The following is an 18,291-nucleotide window of genomic DNA, read 5'->3' on the forward strand; positions in this document are numbered from 1 at the left end:
AGTAGAGACGAAGTCATCATCATCATCTACATTCATCAAGAAATCCAAAAAAAAAGCACAAACTAAAGAAAGAAGAGAAAGCTACAAAGTTTTTGATTCATCCGATCCAATAAGCTCATTCAAAAGCCCATTGATTCTCCTTACGAACTGCTTCTTCTTCCTCAGGTGTAAAATCATTCTCAATGTTGAACAGTGTACGAATCTCCTCTGGAGTTTTGCCCTTGATCATATCCGCAACTTTTTGGCACGTTAGGTCAAGCAAGCTTTGGATGTTGAGGTAGTTGGCACCGAGGATGAGATCAAAGAGGGTGCTTTGATCTGTTTCCAGGAACTGCTCGTCCCACTTCTTGAGTTCCTCTTCGGAGTTAGGGTTAGCCTCATCGACATGGTGCTTCTTGCAGTACTCGATCACTAGGGCAAGAGTCTTGCTCGTCACGTTAGCAAGAGGGATCTCGCTACCAGCGCAGTCGTCTTCAACCATATGCGCTATGGTCTGCGATTGGATCGCTACCTTCTCTTCCACCTGGAACGATTGACCATCGGAGCTCTTCAACACGATTATCTTCGTCGACATTGTTTGTTTTGATGAGAAAAAGATTTTAAAGAATTGAGTCTTGTATGAAGTTGTGTGATTTGTGAAGCCTATGCGTCTTTGTATTTATAAGCCCTAAGAGTCGATGGGATCAACACATTCCTTTTTTGATAAGGAAATAGTTATTTGTACGTGTCCTTTTCAGAAAAGGTAATTTGAGTGGTGTAAACCGAGATAAACCGGGTTAATTTTACATTTTGGTAGGCTCGAGAACTTTCAGATTCGTTGGTGTGATCAACATTTCCTTTTTTTTTTTGTTAAATAAGAAAACTTGTATCAACAATTCCTTTTCAGTAAAGGTAATTACAGTGTTCGGCTCAATTCTTTTCTTATGAACCAAGATTATAAAAGTACTAATCAAAATATTAACATCTATAAGAAACCAAAAGAAGACTAGCGGAAATAGCCGTTACAAGAAGTAAGAGTAATGGTAATAAAATTAGTCCAAGAGCTAATTGAGCCATTACATGTTTACATGGAAGACTAGGAACATAAAGACGCACGCAACTGTTGTAATCCATAATCAAATTCAGATTCAAAGATTTTCCATTAAGAAAAACCAACTACTATAATGCATTTCTTTCAATATGGTTGATATATATTAAAGAGGTTATGGGCCAAAACCCATACATCCCATCAGCTCCGAGACCAAAACATATTATATAGTATAGTCACAAGCGCTACTCAAAGATTTTTCATTGAGAAAAACCAACTAGTATAATGCATTTTGTTCAATATGGCTGATACTAGAATACTAAAGTATGATCATCCTTAAAACAAATCACAGTAGATGATGAAAATGGATCCTTGCCTTCAACAAACAGATCAAAAGCAATTATCAATCACTAGGTCTTTGTTACAATTAGTAACATACACTGATACACAAGTCTAGTCATCTATTGGTATATACTATATAGGCTGCGCGCCTAGTAAATAGACTAGTCTAGTCATCTCGTTAGGACCAGGACCAAAAGCAAAAACTTCTACGTACATTGAAAAATTTGCATGCCGTAGGAGTTACATGAAGACTAAAGCCAATATTTTACACAGCCGTATTGAAAGGGTTAACACTAACACTTTAAAGATACCTTCTAGATAAACTTAATTCATACTTCGTATGATTAAGGTTCATTACTTCTCATTTTGATGGATACACTATGTTGAGGAAAACTATCAAACAAAATCCAGCAGTTTCGCAAAGAAAAATTTGAGCTGAAAATTTTGATTTGTTTAAATTTCAACATATCTTAACGAAACTCATAAACTTTCAGAATTTTATGACGTTATAGGTACTAAAATAAAATTGGGAACCACAATCTGATAAATACAATTAAAAGTATAACCGTACTTTGTAGTATATTACTTGATAAACCATTGAAAATAAATATAAAATTGGATTACGAAAAAGGTATATCTCTTGGAAAAATTGAAAAGACTATATATATATTTAGACGTTATCAGAAAAATCAAATCTCTTTTTTTTTTTGGATCAACAATAGGTTAATCAAATCTCTTTTATTAAGATAGATTAATAAATACTTGATATTTCAAATTCGTTTTTACTAAATTAACTGAAATCAATACAAATATAAATATGATAGTTTTATGTGTCATCCAAACTGAACCTGAGAATTTGCATGGGAAACAAAGAATTTAGAGCGTTTTTTTTGCTAAACAGTAGACACATATGTTTTTATCCCTAGGGATAGGAAAAAATTAGAATTGAGAAAATTTAACTCTATGGAAAAGGTTTGTTCCATACTATCCAATGTAACACCTAATACTAATTGGTGATATTATGAGCTAAATAAGAAACACAACATAACATTGTTGGGAGCATTAATTTGATTAATAATGATTTCATAAGAGACATATGAAATGCAACACATTATCCAACCAGTCAACTTCTCACTGAAACCAAGTTATCTCATCAAAGCTTCAATAGCATTCTATTCAACCCAAACGATCATACATATTGTTCATATATGTCTAGATGGCCACAAATTTCTGTATGCAACTCGGGTTGGTACGTAGAGCGTGGAAGTTTTCTTGCACAAGCTTATGTGATTAGATGTCTAGCCATAAAGGCTGATTGTGTCTATATGAGCTAGATTACACTGAAAGCATATTTTAAAGGTGTTTTCGTAAAACTTTGGAGATGATTTTGTAAATTACGTTACATAGGCTTATGAGTCTAAACTCGGTCATCATGCTTGGTATCTCCTTTTTTCAGATCAAGATGTTTCTTTCGTTTAATCTTGAGGCAGTCAAATCTTTAACCGTTTGAATAAAAGTCCTTCCCCATAACTATCCAAAAGTGTTGATATATAGAAGAGTCTAGTCATCTCGTTAGGACCCCCCGGAGCTTATTTTTTCTGGATGGCAAACAAAGATTCATTTGTCTTTACACTATAACTTTCTCGGTAACGTATGTCTTAGACTCCTTAAATAAAATTTTGGAAATACTTAATACAAAATATGTACTTGGATTACATTTTGGTTTTGTTGAAATTTCTTGGTGGGCATTTTTTCCATCTTTGAAATTTTTTTCCCCAAAGCTTTTTTTTTCTCTTCTCACCGATATAGGTATATAAATATGATAAAATAGTACAAAGCTCAACATCTATCTATTTTCTTAACAAACAACAATGGGAAATAAATGCCCTGCTTTGATGATATACCTCTCTTGTTCTCTTCTTCTTGTCCTTCAAACAGTCCATGGTGATAACCCTGTCAGGTGTTTCGGAAGCTTCTTCAACGGCAATGGAAGCTACGTTCAGAATCGCCAGAAACTCTTCTCTGATCTTGCTAATCAAGTCGTCGCCAACGGTGGATTCTACAACGCTTCACTCGGCCAAAATCCCAACAGAGTTTACGCTCTTGCCATCTGCGCAAGAGGCTACGACCAAGAAGCTTGTCTCAGTTGTGTCCAAACGTTGGCTCAGCTTACACTAAAATATTGTCCAAGCCGCATGGATTCGTTCATATGGGGAGGCGCTGAGAACGAAGTTTCTTGTTTTTTACGTTCCTCAAACCACTCAACCTTTGGGAAGCTACTGCTTGGACCTTCTCTTATGTACCCAAATCCTGATACTATCGAGGGATCTAAAAACATGACCCTTTTCGAACAAGAGTGGGACGAAATGGTTAATCGGACTCTCAAGGCTGCCACTAATGCTAAAAATTCCTCGGTACTTAGGTACTACAGTGCTGAAAAAGCCGGATTCACGGAGTTTCCAGATGTTTACATGATGATGCAATGCATACCCGACATAACTCCCCAAGAATGCAAACAATGTTTGGAACATTGCTTGATGTATTACAGAAAAGATTATCAAGGAAGAAGAGGAGGCATGTCTAGTCTTCCTAGCTGTTTTTTCAGGTGGGATCAACACTCTTTCCACAATGCTTTTGATAACGTTACAGGAATTCCTGCGCCTCCTCGACCTCCGGCTCAGGAAAAGGAGAGCTCCAAAACAGATACAAAAGGTAAAACGAAAGAGTTATATAGAATTGCCACACTTTGTAATCGAGATAACAATATTCCACATTGGAAGCTCGATAAGGATCCTAACAGTATATAAGATATATGTGCCTCTCCACTAATTGCCAATTGGTTTTATGTTGGAAGCTCATATGTCTTACATACTATCATGATCTTTATCCAGCTTCCGATGTAGGATGTTGTTATCCCTCGTGATGAAGATGTTCTCAAACTAAAATTTGTTAATAATTTGCAGAAAGAAGCAGTGGAAATCGCGGTAGTATAGCAATATTTGCGGCTCTTACGTTCACTAACATTTTAGTGTTTATTGGCTTTATGAAAGTCTTTGCAAGGAGGGGAAAATATAAAAATGGTAACGTTACCTTGCTTGCTTTAATCAACCTTATGATGTAGAGAGTAAAGGCTTATTTCTGTTTTTTTTTTAGTTGGTAGCGCAGAGTACTCTGATTCTAATGGTCAATTCATGTTACGGTTTGATCTCCATATGATCTTAATGGCAACTGATGACTTCTCTTCTGATAATACGATTGGCCAAGGTGGATTTGGTATTGTCTATAAGGTAACAGTACCTTTTTTCCTAATAATGTGTTCTTGATCAACCAAGGTCTTTTAGGTGTAAATAGATCTTGAAAATGGGTTTCAGGGGACCTTCCCAAACGGGCAAGAGGTAGCGGTGAAGAGATTAGCAAAAGGTTCAGGACAAGGAGATATGGAGTTTAAGAATGAGGTTTCACTCTTGACAAGACTCCAACATAAGAATCTAGTTAAGCTTCTTGGGTTCTGTAATGAGGAAGATGAAGTGATTCTTGTCTACGAGTTTGTCCCCAATGCAAGTCTTGACAACTTCATCTTCGGTGAGACTTTCGATAAGAGTATCGCATTTTGGATAGTTTTAGAACTTCTAAGCAAGATTTTATTTCTTTGAAACTCTACAGATGATGAAAAGCGTTCACTTCTTACATGGGAAGTGAGATTCAGAATTATCGAAGGCATTGCTCGAGGTCTTGTTTATCTTCATGAAGATTCTCAGCTGAAGATTATTCACCGAGACTTGAAGCCAAGCAACATCCTTTTAGACGCTGAGATGAACCCTAAAGTTGCAGATTTTGGGACAGCAAGGTTGTTCGACACTGACGAGACTCGAGCTGAAACTAAAAGAATAGCTGGAACCCGGTAAGAAATATATTATATGCTCTGCTTTTAAAAACAGAGTCTTTTAGACATTTAAATGCTCTGTTTTTAAAACAGAGTCTTGTAGACATTTAAAGAATCATCAATTAATGTCATTGGTTTGCGTATATGCAGTGGATATATGGCTCCTGAGTACCTGAATCACGGGCAAATCTCAGCTAAATCTGACGTTTATAGCTTCGGTGTCATGCTTCTAGAGATGATAATTGGTGAAAGAAACAATAACTTTAAAGGAGAAGGACTTGGATCTTTTGTAAGCTTCTTCACATATCAGTCTTTGCTCCAATTTCTTTTTAATCTTCAAACCTCTGTGTACAAAAAGTAACAATACATATTTTCTTGGTGTAGGCATGGAAGAGATGGGTTGAAGGAAAGCCTGAGAGTATAATTGATCCTTTCTTGATAGCGGATCCGAGAAACGAGATCATCAAGTTGATCCAGATTGGTTTGTTGTGTGTACAAGAGAATGCAGCAAAGAGACCAACAATGAGCTCTGTGATCATTTGGCTTGACAGTGATACTATTATTATTCCTTTACCTAATGCACCTGCTTTCACTGGAAGTCCATCCCAATCTGAAAGTAGTACAATGTCAATGAGCAGCGATGGCTTCACGGAGTTGAGTTGTCGTTGAGCTGTAATTCAGTTCATCAGAATCTGGTTTCCGAAAGAAAACTAATGTAATACATTGTATTTTGTGGTCTTGGTCATGAACTCATCATGATCATGATCAAAGAACTTTCATTTTATCTTTTGGTCTTGAGTTATTTTCTCTTTAAGTAATGTTACATTTTTTTAAATGGTTTTGTAATGATGATGGTCTATATATGTTTTGATCCTCGAATGGTTCAACAGCAACCAATGATATCTCTACTTGAATATTAGTTTCCCTAAGTTGGATTTGGATCTGTCTACAACGTAAAGAACCTCTAAAAACTCTTATCACAATCCTTAGATGGATCACATGAAGACTAAAACAATATTTTTTCACAACCGTATTTGAAAGGGTAATAACACTTAAAACTTTTAGATAACTTATAGATAAAGGTAAGTAAAAGAAAAGATTGGTTTTATTATCCTTGAAATCATAAAAGAAGAAAGAAACACAAATCATAAAATAAAAGTAGAGACAAAGTCATCATCATCATCTACATTGATCAAGAAATCCAAAAAAAAAGCACAAACTAAAGAAAGAAGAGAAAGCTACAAAGTTTTTGATTCATCCGATCCAATAAGCTCATTCAAAAGCCCATTGATTCTCCTTACGAACTGCTTCTTCTTCCTCAGGTGTAAAATCATTCTCAATGTTGAACAGTGTACGAATCTCCTCTGGAGTTTTGCCCTTGATCATATCCGCAACTTTTTGGCACGTTAGGTCAAGCAAGCTTTGGATGTTGAGGTAGTTGGCACCGAGGATGAGATCAAAGAGGGTGCTTTGATCTGTTTCCAGGAACTGCTCGTCCCACTTCTTGAGTTCCTCTTCGGAGTTAGGGTTAGCCTCATCGACATGGTGCTTCTTGCAGTACTCGATCACTAGGGCAAGAGTCTTGCTCGTCACGTTAGCAAGAGGGATCTCGCTACCAGCGCAGTCGTCTTCAACCATATGCGCTATGGTCTGCGATTGGATCGCTACCTTCTCTTCCACCTGGAACGATTGACCATCGGAGCTCTTCAACACGATTATCTTCGTCGACATTGTTTGTTTTGATGAGAAAAAGATTATAAGAATTGAGAGAGCTTGCGTCTTGAATTCTATGAAGTTGTGTGATTTGTGAAGCTTATGCGTCATTGTATTTATAAGCCCTAAGAGTCAATGGGATCAACACATTCCTTTTTTGATAAGGAAATAGTAATTTGTACATGTCCTTTTCAGAAAAGGTAAATTGAGTGGAGTAAACCGAGATAAACCGGGACAATTTTACAATCTGGTAGGCTCGAGAACTTTCAGATTAACATTTTCCTTTTTTTAATAAGAAAACTTGGATCAACAATTCCTTTTCAGTAAAGGTAATTATCAATGAAGTAAACCGAGATAAACCGGGTTACACTTACATTGTTCGGCTTAATTCTTTTCTTATGAACCAATATTATGAAACTACACTAATCTATTCTAAACTGTAGATCCATGAATTATATAGAATAATGAGTGTGTAAACTATTATATAAAACTAAAACACCTTGATTACACGAGCATACAATTGAAGGGAAAGGGAAAACAAATTGGTTGAGATTAGAATATTAAAGTATACTCATCCTTATGACAAAACACAGTGATGCTGAAAATGACATCCTTAGACTAGTACTCGAGTCAACTCGTTAGGACCAGAAGCTTTTTTGTTCTTTCTAAATGGCAATGGCAAACAAAGATTCATTTGTCTTTGCAGTAACTTTCAAGGTGACGAATGTCTTAGTTGCCTCAAATAAATTTTAGAAATATTTAATACAAAATCTTGGACCACATTTTGGTTTTGTTGAAATTTCTGGACGCGCAATTTTTCCATCTTTGAATTTTTTTGTCTCTTTGGAAGGAGTCAACTAATACATTTTGTCCATATATTTATGATAAGATAGCACAAAGCTCAACATATAACTTCTTAACAATAACGTAATCATTAACAAACAAGAATGGGGAAATCCCCTGTTTTGATGATTTACTATTCTTGTTTTTTTCTTCTTCTTGTCTTTCAAACACTCCATGGTGTTAACGCTGTCAGGTGTTTCGGAAGCTTCTTCAACCGCAACGGCACCTACGCTCAGAATCGCCAGAAACTCTTCTCTGATCTTGCTGATAAAGTCGTAGCTAACAATGGATTCTATAACGCTTCACTCGGTCAAAATCCCAACAGAGTTTACGCTCTTGCCATCTGCGCAAGAGGCTACGACCAAGATGATTGTCTCAGTTGTGTCCAAGGATTGGCTCAGGATACGCAAAAAAATTGTCCAAGCCGCATGGATTCGTTTATATGGGGAGGCAATGATGACGTTTCTTGTTTTTTACGTTCCTCAAACTACTCAACCTTTGGGGACCTCCTCCTTGGACCTTCTGTTGTATCGCCAAGTCCAGATCTTGTCGAGGGATCTAAAAACATGACCCTTTTTGTAAAACAGTGGGAAGAAATGGTTAATCGGACCCTCGAGGCTGCCACTAATGCTAAAAACTCCTCGGTACTTAGGTACTACAGTGCCGAAAAAGCCGGGTTCACGGAGTTTCCAGATGTTTACATGATGATGCAATGCATACCCGACATAACTTCCCAAGAATGCAAACAATGTTTGGGAGATTGCTTGACGTATTACAGAAAAGATTATCAAGAAAGAAAAGGAGGCATGTCTAGTCTTCCTAGCTGTTTTTTCAGGTGGGATCTATATTCTTTCCACAGTAGAGCTTTTGATAATGTAACAAGAATTCCTGCGCCTCCTCGGCCTCCGGCTCAGGAAAAGGAGAGCTGCATAACAAAAAAGAAAGGTAAATTAACAAATGAGTTATATAGATTGCCACAATTTGTAAGTATGATGAAGATCTTCTCAGACTAAAAATTGTTAATAATTTGCAGGAAGAAGCATTGGAAATCGCGGTAGTATAGCAATATTTGCGGCTCTTACATTCACTAACCTTTTGGTGTTTATTGGCTTCATCAAAGTTTTTACAAGGAGGGGAAAATATAAAAATGGCAGTGCAGAGTATTCTGATTCTAATGGTCAATTCATGTTACGGTTTGATCTCCGTATGATCTTATTCGCAACCGATGACTTCTCTTCTGAAAATACGATTGGCCAAGGTGGATTTGGTACTGTCTATAAGGTAATAATAACTTTTTCCCCTAATAATGTGTTCTTGATCAACCAAAGTAACAGATCTTGAAAATGTGTTTCAGGGGACCTTCCCAAACGGGCAAGAGGTAGCGGTGAAGAGATTAACAAAAGGTTCAGGACAAGGAGATATGGAGTTTAAGAATGAGGTTTCACTCTTGACAAGACTCCAACATAAGAATCTGGTTAAGCTTCTTGGGTTCTGTAATGAGGGAGATGAAGTGATTCTTGTCTACGAGTTTGTCCCCAACGCAAGTCTTGACCACTTTATATTCGGTGAGCCTTTCGAAAGACAATCACATTTTTGATAGTTTTAATTATTCTTAGCAAAATTTTGTTCTGCAGATGAAGAAAAGCGTTCGCTTCTTACATGGGAGGTAAGGTTCAAAATTATAGAAGGAATTGCTCGAGGTCTTGTTTATCTTCATGAAGATTCTCAGCTGAAGATTATTCACCGAGACTTGAAGGCGAGTAACATACTCTTAGATGCAGAGATGAACCCTAAAGTTGCAGATTTTGGAACAGCAAGGTTGTTCGACACTGACGAGACTCGAGCTGAAACTAAAAGAATAGCTGGAACCCGGTAAGAAATATATTAAATGCTCTGTTTTTATAACAGAGTCTTTTAGACATTTAAATGCTCTGTTTTTATAACAGAGTCTTGTAGACATTTAAAGAATGGTCGTTTAATGTCATTGGTTTGCATATATGCAGTGGATATATGGCTCCTGAGTACCTGAATCACGGGCAAATCTCAGCTAAATCTGACGTTTATAGCTTCGGTGTCATGCTTCTAGAGATGATAGCGGGTGAAAGAAACAAGAACTTTAAAGGAGAAGGACTTGGATCCTTTGTAAGCTTCTTCACATATCAGTCTTTACTCCATTTGATTTTAATTTTCAAACCTCTGTATATAAAAAGTAACAACACATATATTCTTGGTGTAGGCATGGAAGAGGTGGGTTGAAGGAAAGCCTGAGATTATCATTGATCATCTCTTGATAGAACATCCAAGAAACGATATCATCAAGTTGATACAAATTGGTTTGTTGTGTGTTCAAGAGAATCCAACAAAGAGACCAACCATGAGCTCAGTGATCATTTGGCTTGGCAGTGATACTATTACCATTCCTTTACCTAATGCACCTGCTTTCACTGGAAGTCTATCACAATCTGAAAGTAGTACAATGTCAATGAGTAACGATGTCTTCACGGAGTTGAGTTGTCGTTGAGCTGTAAATTACCAGTTCATAAAAACATTGTTTCCGAAAGCAAACTATACATTCTATCTTCTGGTCTTTAGATATATTTTCCTAAGCTTCATCTCAAAGTGTATCTATTAACTATGCTATTACGCCATTTTCGATCATGTGATTTACTTCAGTTTAGGTTTGGTTTACCTCTATCAATTAAACAGAAAATACTGTGTGTTTAAGCTCGCGCTTTTGCTGCTAAGCCAATCCGTTTAGCACATGCTTATAACATTGTTATTATAACAAAAATATTATACTTTTTCTTTCCTTAGATGGCTCATTTATGTCATGAGAATCAATTTCTAGGGAAATGTACCAATCGGACAGCCGGACAGGAGATAGCGGTAAAGAGATTGCCACACCTGTTGCTTCTCTTACACGACCATCATCATTATCACCCATCACCATCGTCATCAATGTGCCGCAATTGGTCATCAATCATCAATCATATATTATACTTCTTTGCATGTCTCACTCTGTGCAATCAATGACATGCTATCTTGAGAAAAGAGATGCCGTGTTTTGTAAGCAAATTATGGCTTCGAATGGCAAAAGCAGATTAGGCAAAACGGATCAAGCGTTTCAAGTAAATCAAATGAAACAAATGCAGATCAAGCTTTTTTGCAGAACAATTGTAAATTATTTATTTTAATTTAAAATAGGAAAAAAAAAGGAAAGAAAAAGCTGTTAAAAAAGCAAAGAAAAAAAAAGTAAAAAGCAGTACACGTTTGTACCACTGCCAAATAGGCGAAGGATTACTGTAGGTGGCAGATCTTTATTTTTTTGAACTGCATACAGTTCAATAATATTTTATTATTTTAAAAACTGAACTGCTTTATAATTAAATTAAAAAGGTGAATGGAAACACATGTGCAGTTCATTATGCGGGAGAACTGCACATGTGTTCCCATTCACCTTTTTAATTTAATTATAAAGCAGTTCAATTTTTAAAATAATAAAATATTATTGGTAGTACAAGTGCAGATCATATATTAAACATTTTAAAATAGAAGTGTTTGATCTGCTCTGTTTTATAAGAAAAAACATGAAAATAAAATAAATTTTTTTTTTCCACCTACAAAATTTAACAGCAGAACTGCAATTATAAATAATAATTATCAATTTTTACAAATGGTAAACAAAGTGCAGTTAATCTTTTCTACTATATATATGCTTTATATCTGTCTTTTCATTCAAACTCTTAGAGACGTTATTTCTAATGGATATTTTGTTTTCCCCCAATTTAACGGATGACACCACCAAAGAGGGATGGACGCAAGAGGAAAGTCACGCAGCACAAACTACGTTAGCTTATATGGAGTTTTTAATTACCACCACAATAAACTATATGCAATATTTTGTTTTATGCAATATTTGGTTTTAGTCGTGGACATGACAAGGGAAGACTTTATATAATTAGGTTCTATGAAAAGTCATACGAGCAAGATCACTTTTATACCTAATGTGTGCGTGTTGTAGGGGTTGCCTTGCCTTGTCGAAAAGAAAGAAAATTTTACGCAGAGTCCACAATTCAAGGTTTACTTAATTACTTTCATATATTTAAGTTTTGGACATTTAACAAGAGTGCTAAAGTAAATAATATTTAATTTAATTTGTTCCTTTTCGAGTTTACTACAAATTTTCCACTTTTTTTTTCTTCATATAAATATACATATCTTATATAATAAGACAATGTTTCTTCTAACTTTGCCTCACAAAACGACATTTGGCGCTCTATATTCATGACATTTGTTTTTTTTATTAAATTCTAATTTAACATTAAATAATTATTTTATTTGTGACATTGTGTTATAAGTTGTAAGATATGTATTGTTTGCTTTTAAAAAAATGTCATTGTGGCAAAAAAAATATTTTCTCCAAATTTTTGTTTCTATTTAAATTACATATCATATAAGCTAAACATAAAATGGAGTAGTTAAATTTTTTTCTTTTAAAGTATTTTTTCCTAAAGTTATTAATATGGGTAATAAATTATTAATAACATGATTTTATAATTTTTGAAAAATAAGTTTATAATAAAATAATTAAAGAGAATTGTTTTTTTTTTACTTTAGCATCGTGAAATCTATGGTAAATAATGAAATTAGAGAAAGTTAGATCTTTTTTTCAGTATAATAAAATAGTACACCTAAAATATTTAGATAAAGTAACTATTTAACCAAAAAATATTCTATTATTTAATTTAGGAAACAAAATTTATTTAATTACTATTATTAAACAGTTGAGAGAGAAAACACAATTAATAGAATAATATATCATGAAATTTAATCAAAGAATAATTATCATATTATTAACAAATCATAGATATAAAAATAAAGTTTCACTCTTTTTTTATTGGTTCACTTGGCATGTAACTTAAAAAAATATTAGGTATTATCATATATATATATATATACATATATTTAATTCACAATTTAATATAAAACTGAAAACAATTAAACGACAATACACATTTAATCATATACATTAGAATCACACTTTAATATAAAAACTGAAATAATATAAATTTGCATTAACTATATTTTACATTGATTTTTTCAACTCACAATAAATTATAATTGATTCCCATAATTTTTTTATGAAATTGTAACTCCCATCACTTCTCTTCCTATATATACTCATTTTCTTGGTTACCATTCCCTCATTCTCTCATCCTCTAATTCTCTATCTCAATTATTATATAAAAGAATAGCTTTGTGTTTTTTTGTATGAGTTCAGGAAACAATTAAAATATTCATTAATAAAATCTCAATTGTAAAATAAATTAGAGATTATATGATATACATCTTATGTTATTATAATTTTCACTTTTTGGAAAATCATCTCTATTTTCTTTTTTAGTTTATCATCATATAAGTAATCATTCCCTCACCCTGTTCCTTTATATTCATGTATCTTTAATATTTTTCTATTTTTATGTTGTTATATGGCATAAAAATCAATGAAATTAACATTTAAGAATTTGATATAAATATTTTTAGAACGTATGATACAAATCTAGCATATTTTTAAATTTAATCGTACTTATAAATTAAGAAAGTATGAAACAACACATGTGTAAAATAAAATAGTTTGAAGGCATAAAACAAAAACATTGACCACTATTTTTGTATACAAACATACAAAGAAATCAACACTTTGGTAGATAAATTAGAGAACTTACCTGGTACTAACCTAATATATCTTTTTAAAATTTTTAATATTTTCCATTTCTTCTCTAAAATTTTATTTTTTAATTATTTTCATTGTTGTTGTATAATTTATTTATGTATAATTCCCATGATGTTATTGTTACATTATTTTAATTTTTCATTAAAATAGAATATATTATTTTTTCTCGGAAATCTTGGTAGAGAGCAAAGTGGCTACGGTAAATTGTATGTGACTTTTCTTTTTAATTAACATAACCTATTTTTAAGAATACATATGGTTTAGTTTTTATTGTATATGTAATTAATATTAGGCTATTTTGATGCTCTGGACTAATATAAAGTAGCTGACAAAAAATATAATATTAATGTGTCGTTATATAATATTATCATATATGAAATATTAGAAGATATGATTTTTTGAGAGACCGAAGTAAAAAGTAATCAACATTTCATAAGCAATGATTTTTTTGAAAACAAAAAAAGAAGATGACATAGGGGCAAACCTAAAGTAAATTTATATAGATTACAAGTTCAAAGAGTTGTTTGTAGTGATCTAAGACGAGAAATCTTACTCTTAGTATCCTAATGTAGTTGAATAAAAAAATATTATAATCCTTAGTACAAAATAATCATAAAACATATACACTTAGTTAATTCTCTTCATTTTTATCCAAGCAAATAAATATTCTACGAGATAGTGCATAAAAATGAAGAGAGTTACTTAATTGCTTCAATTAAATTGATTCAAAAAAATATACTAATTTATTATTAATGTAATATCAAATCTATCTCGCGCATCGCGCGGGTCTACTTCTAGCATATACATATATATAGCTCTTCTCTATTTATACAACCATTTTACTATATATTAGTTATTTCAAAATTGTAGATACCAACAATTTTTATGAATGTCAATGAAACTGGTTTGGGCTTACGTCTATGAAGCTGTATTTGAAGATGGTAAGTGTCTATCAAACTGATCACTTTGCCGTTTGCACACCCTTCCAAAACAATGCATGAGAACATCTGGACTCTTGGATCCATATCGATAATCCAAAGATGTAGGAAGGATTGTATTCTTTCTATTGTGAATTGAGTTGTTGTATTCAAAGAGACAACTTCTATTTTAGATAACTTATCCTCAATGTACTTACAGTTTTGCGCATGTCATCATAAGAGGCTGGAATGTAATGAGATGACAATTTTGTTGTTTTTCAGCCACACCAATTGTTCCATATAGCCTATTGGTACTTTTGGCTGTAGTACTCTTGGTTGTAAAAGTTGCTGACGGAGTCGTAAGTGAAGTCATTTTTTCTCTTAACTTTTCTAATCATGTTACTGTTTTTGTTATAGTCACCCCTAGGTCAGACTAATTTGTTAGAGATAAAAATCTGGAACTATAAGTAGAACCCCAAAATCTCTCTTTATTAAACCGAAAAAAAGTAAGTTAGTATAACAAGAACATATTTCGTTTAGCAAAAAAAGAACATATTTCGTTTAGCAAAAAAAACATATTTCGTTCTTCTACCAAAAAAAGAACATATTTCGTTTAGCAAAAAAATAACAAGAACATAGTAAACACTCTTAGCCTAACCTGATCAAAACACCTCTTAATTTTTCTCGCTAGCTTGGATGAGTCTCGTAAACCAAAAATCATTCCAACTAATTATAATAAAACGTAAACATAAATTTTTTTATTAGAAAATAATATACGAAACATATCTATCCTAAATGAGTTCCTAAAATACGAAAATATGAAGTATTTGTATCATAATTGCAAAAAGATTTTTAAAAGAATAATCTTCGCCTCAAATAGCACTTAAGATCTAGAAGGAGGGAAGACTTTTATCGGTCACGCTACCAAAAACAAAAGCTGTTAATAAATGAAAAGGATGTGCATGTGGTAGGGTTACATACTTACATATACAATGATTAATTCAAGCAAAATTGCAGATATATAAAACTGTTCGTCGTGGTCTCATATGTGTTATCATGGTATGGTGCTAGATACAACACAATCATCATTTGTGAATCCAATATCTAATTATTATGATTGAATGTGATTCATGTAACTAGATTCGATCGATTTGATTATCATGGATAATATCATTACATTCTCGAGGCTTTGTATGAGTCTTCCTTCAAATTGACTTCATTGGCTGTCGTTTTTGAGCTACTAGGAAAACTGACTTCATTGGCTATCATTGTTTGGCTCTATGTGCTTTCTTCCAACCTCAGTACCTCACAACAGCTACTGTTGTTCCTGGCTTCTTTTGGAAAAAATCTGTTTATTTCTTCTTCTATTATTTTGCAATTATCTCTATGTGGTCATTTTTGCATCTTTCGAAATCAAACCAATTAATACGCATTTTTCAATGCTTTCTTGGGGCCAAAAGTTCTTAGTAGGTTAACGTTTCACATTTCAACCAATATGTTGCCATTTCATATGTTATTTATAAGAGACATATGAAATGCAACACATTATCCAACCTTCACTAAAACCAAGTTATCTTAGCAAAGCTTCAATAACATTCCATTCAACCCAATTGATCATACACACTGCTCGTATCTGCCTAGATGACCACTAACTTCGATTTGCAACTTGGGTTGGTAAAAAATTTCTCGCAAAAGCAAAATGTTTTATGTGATTAGACGTCTAGTCATAAAGGGTGATTGTGTAAGTGATGTATATAGAAAGGTCATTAGTGTCTTTGTATTTACCCTAATCACCTCTGTACACTCTCTATATATATTGTAATTATCATCTCTAATAAGATAATCAGCCTTCTATCTTATATGGTATCAGAGCAAAGATCTATATTTCAGCCCTAAATTTTTTTTTTCTCCCGTCGTCTCTTCTCTACTCTCACCATGTCGAGTACAAGCGAAACAATTGCTCTCACCACCACTCCTACTCTTCTCAGCATCAACATGTCCAACATCACAAAGCTCACTGCTTCTAACTTCATCATGTGGAGCCGACAGATCCAAGCTTTGCTTGATGGTTACGACTTGGTCGGCTACCTTGACGGATCGGTTCTCGTCCCCTCTCCTACAGTCACTAACAATGGTGTTGTGGCTCCAAATCCTGACTTCTCGCTGTGGAAACGTCAGGACAGGCTGCTGTTTAGTGCTCTCCTTGGCACAATCGGCTCTGCAGTTCAGCCTCTACTCTCCAAAGCAACCACGACCAATCAGATTTGGTCCACACTACATGATATTTATGCAGCTCCGAGTCGTGGCCACGTTCGCCAGATTAAGCTGCAGATCCAAGCGTGGAAGAAAGGTTCCCGCTCAATCGAAGAGTACTTTCAAGGACTCACCATACGCTTTGATCACCTTGCACTCTTAGAGAGTGAACTGCCCCATGATGATCAAGTTGAGGCGATTTTTGCTGGTTTGTCTGATGACTATAAACCCATCAAGGACCAAATCGCCGGCCGTGAGAAATCTCCTCGTCTCACTGAAGTTTATGAGAAACTTCTCAACCATGAAGTCACACTAGAGACGCTTGCTGAAACTGCCAATGCCTCCATGCCTGTGACAGCCAATGCCGTCAACTACCGTGGTAATCACACCAACAATACCAACAATAGCAATCGTAACTCGCAGCAGCAGCAGCAACGTAACAAGAATGGTTATCGTGGAAACCAGAACTGGCAGCAACAGCAACAATACTCTCCACGCCCGAACCAGTCGTACTCCCGTGGCTATCAAGGCAAGTGCCAAATTTGCGGGGTTCATGGTCATAGCGCCCGTACCTGTTCTCAGCTTCATCAGCAGCAAGTCGGCTACGCACCTCAGCCACGCGCCTATGCCCCTTGGCAGCCGCGAGCCAATATGGTCATGTCTTCGGTTTATGAGAGTGCACCATGGTTACTCGATAGTGGAGCCACACATCATGTGACGACGGATCTCAACAACTTGGCTCTCCATCAACCATACACGGGTGGTGAGGATATTCAAATTGCTGATGGTTCTGCCCTCTCCATTGCTCAAACTGGTTCCGCTTTTCTTTCAACTCCCTCTCGTGCATTAGTCTTGAAAGATGTTCTTTATGTGCCTGATATTAAAAAGAACTTGATCTCGGTGTATCGCATATGTAACGCTAACCAAGTTTCGGTTGAATTTTTCCCGGCTTCATTCCATGTGAAGGATCTCAAAACGGGGGTCCGGTTGCTCCAAGGCAAGACTAAAAATGAGTTGTACGAGTGGCCGGTTAATATTCCGAAACCAACGGCGTGTTTTGCTTCACCAACACCAACAACGGATTTAACGTCGTGGCATTCGAGACTCGGTCATCCGGCTTTACCAGATTTAAAAGCACTTGTTTCCAAGTTTTCTTTACCTGTTTCCTCGTCTTTGCAACAACATTTATCATGTTCCGATTGCTTCATCAATAAGAGTCATAAGCTTTCGTTTCAAACGAATTCAATTGTCTCCACTCATCCTCTTCACTACATTTATAGCGATGTGTGGACTTCTCCCTTGTTCTCTGTTGAGGGATTCAAATATTATTTGGTGTTGGTTGACCATTACACTCGATACACGTGGTTGTATCCGATGAAGCAAAAGTCACAAGTCAAGGAGATATTCATACGCTTCACCGCCTTGGTTGAGAATCGTTTTAATCAAAGGATTGGCACACTTTATTCAGACAATGGAGGAGAGTACATTGCACTTCGGTCGTTCTTGTCATCTCATGGTATTACACACTTGACGACACCACCACATACACCGGAACACAATGGAATTTCCGAACGTAAGC

General features: G+C 34.9%; 4 protein-coding genes across 4 annotated transcripts; 2 read left to right on the top strand and 2 right to left on the bottom strand.

The window, feature by feature from the left end:
* Positions 1–115: 115 nt before the first annotated feature.
* On the bottom strand, positions 116–574 carry LOC17881288 (SKP1-like protein 11). Its single transcript, XM_006289114.1, has one exon. The coding sequence runs from the start codon at positions 572–574 to the stop codon at positions 116–118; it is 459 nt and encodes a 152-aa protein (XP_006289176.1).
* A 2,587-nt stretch (positions 575–3,161) lies between these two features.
* On the top strand, positions 3,162–6,036 carry LOC17881504 (cysteine-rich receptor-like protein kinase 40). The gene is made up of 7 exons (XM_006289286.2): positions 3,162–4,081; positions 4,333–4,449; positions 4,523–4,656; positions 4,741–4,951; positions 5,033–5,270; positions 5,403–5,541; positions 5,637–6,036. Exons 1-7 carry the CDS (start codon positions 3,241–3,243, stop codon positions 5,919–5,921), a joined length of 1,965 nt encoding a protein of 654 aa, XP_006289348.1. The 5' UTR covers positions 3,162–3,240; the 3' UTR covers positions 5,922–6,036.
* Positions 6,037–6,524: 488 nt separating this feature from the next.
* Positions 6,525–6,983, bottom strand: LOC17882126 (SKP1-like protein 11). Its single transcript, XM_006286669.1, has one exon. The coding sequence runs from the start codon at positions 6,981–6,983 to the stop codon at positions 6,525–6,527; it is 459 nt and encodes a 152-aa protein (XP_006286731.1).
* An 840-nt stretch (positions 6,984–7,823) lies between these two features.
* On the top strand, positions 7,824–10,485 carry LOC17883349 (cysteine-rich receptor-like protein kinase 40). Its single transcript, XM_006287171.2, has 6 exons — positions 7,824–8,753; positions 8,842–9,089; positions 9,163–9,373; positions 9,443–9,680; positions 9,812–9,950; positions 10,045–10,485. The coding sequence occupies exons 1-6, from the start codon at positions 7,913–7,915 to the stop codon at positions 10,327–10,329; spliced, it is 1,962 nt and encodes a 653-aa protein (XP_006287233.1). The 5' UTR covers positions 7,824–7,912; the 3' UTR covers positions 10,330–10,485.
* The last annotated feature ends 7,806 nt before the right edge of the window (positions 10,486–18,291 follow it).

Source organism: Capsella rubella, unplaced genomic scaffold (genome assembly GCF_000375325.1).
Source record: "Capsella rubella cultivar Monte Gargano unplaced genomic scaffold, Caprub1_0 scaffold_6, whole genome shotgun sequence".
NCBI lineage: Eukaryota > Viridiplantae > Streptophyta > Magnoliopsida > Brassicales > Brassicaceae > Capsella > Capsella rubella.

What these genes read in the sequence shown, in the direction of transcription:
- LOC17881288 (XM_006289114.1), bottom strand. Translation starts at nt 574, where the DNA reads ATGTCGACGAAGATAATCGTGTTGAAGAGCTCCGATGGTCAATCGTTC.
- LOC17881504 (XM_006289286.2), top strand. Translation starts at nt 3,241, where the DNA reads ATGGGAAATAAATGCCCTGCTTTGATGATATACCTCTCTTGTTCTCTT. An exon ending in GATTTGGTATTGTCTATAAG is followed by an intron (nt 4,657 to 4,740) that starts GTAACAGTACCT and finishes AATGGGTTTCAG; the next exon opens with GGGACCTTCCCAAACGGGCA. An exon ending in GAGAAGGACTTGGATCTTTT is followed by an intron (nt 5,542 to 5,636) that starts GTAAGCTTCTTC and finishes TTCTTGGTGTAG; the next exon opens with GCATGGAAGAGATGGGTTGA.
- LOC17883349 (XM_006287171.2), top strand. Translation starts at nt 7,913, where the DNA reads ATGGGGAAATCCCCTGTTTTGATGATTTACTATTCTTGTTTTTTTCTT. An exon ending in CTGCATAACAAAAAAGAAAG is followed by an intron (nt 8,754 to 8,841) that starts GTAAATTAACAA and finishes AATAATTTGCAG; the next exon opens with GAAGAAGCATTGGAAATCGC. An exon ending in AAAAGAATAGCTGGAACCCG is followed by an intron (nt 9,681 to 9,811) that starts GTAAGAAATATA and finishes GCATATATGCAG; the next exon opens with TGGATATATGGCTCCTGAGT.
- LOC17882126 (XM_006286669.1), bottom strand. Translation starts at nt 6,983, where the DNA reads ATGTCGACGAAGATAATCGTGTTGAAGAGCTCCGATGGTCAATCGTTC.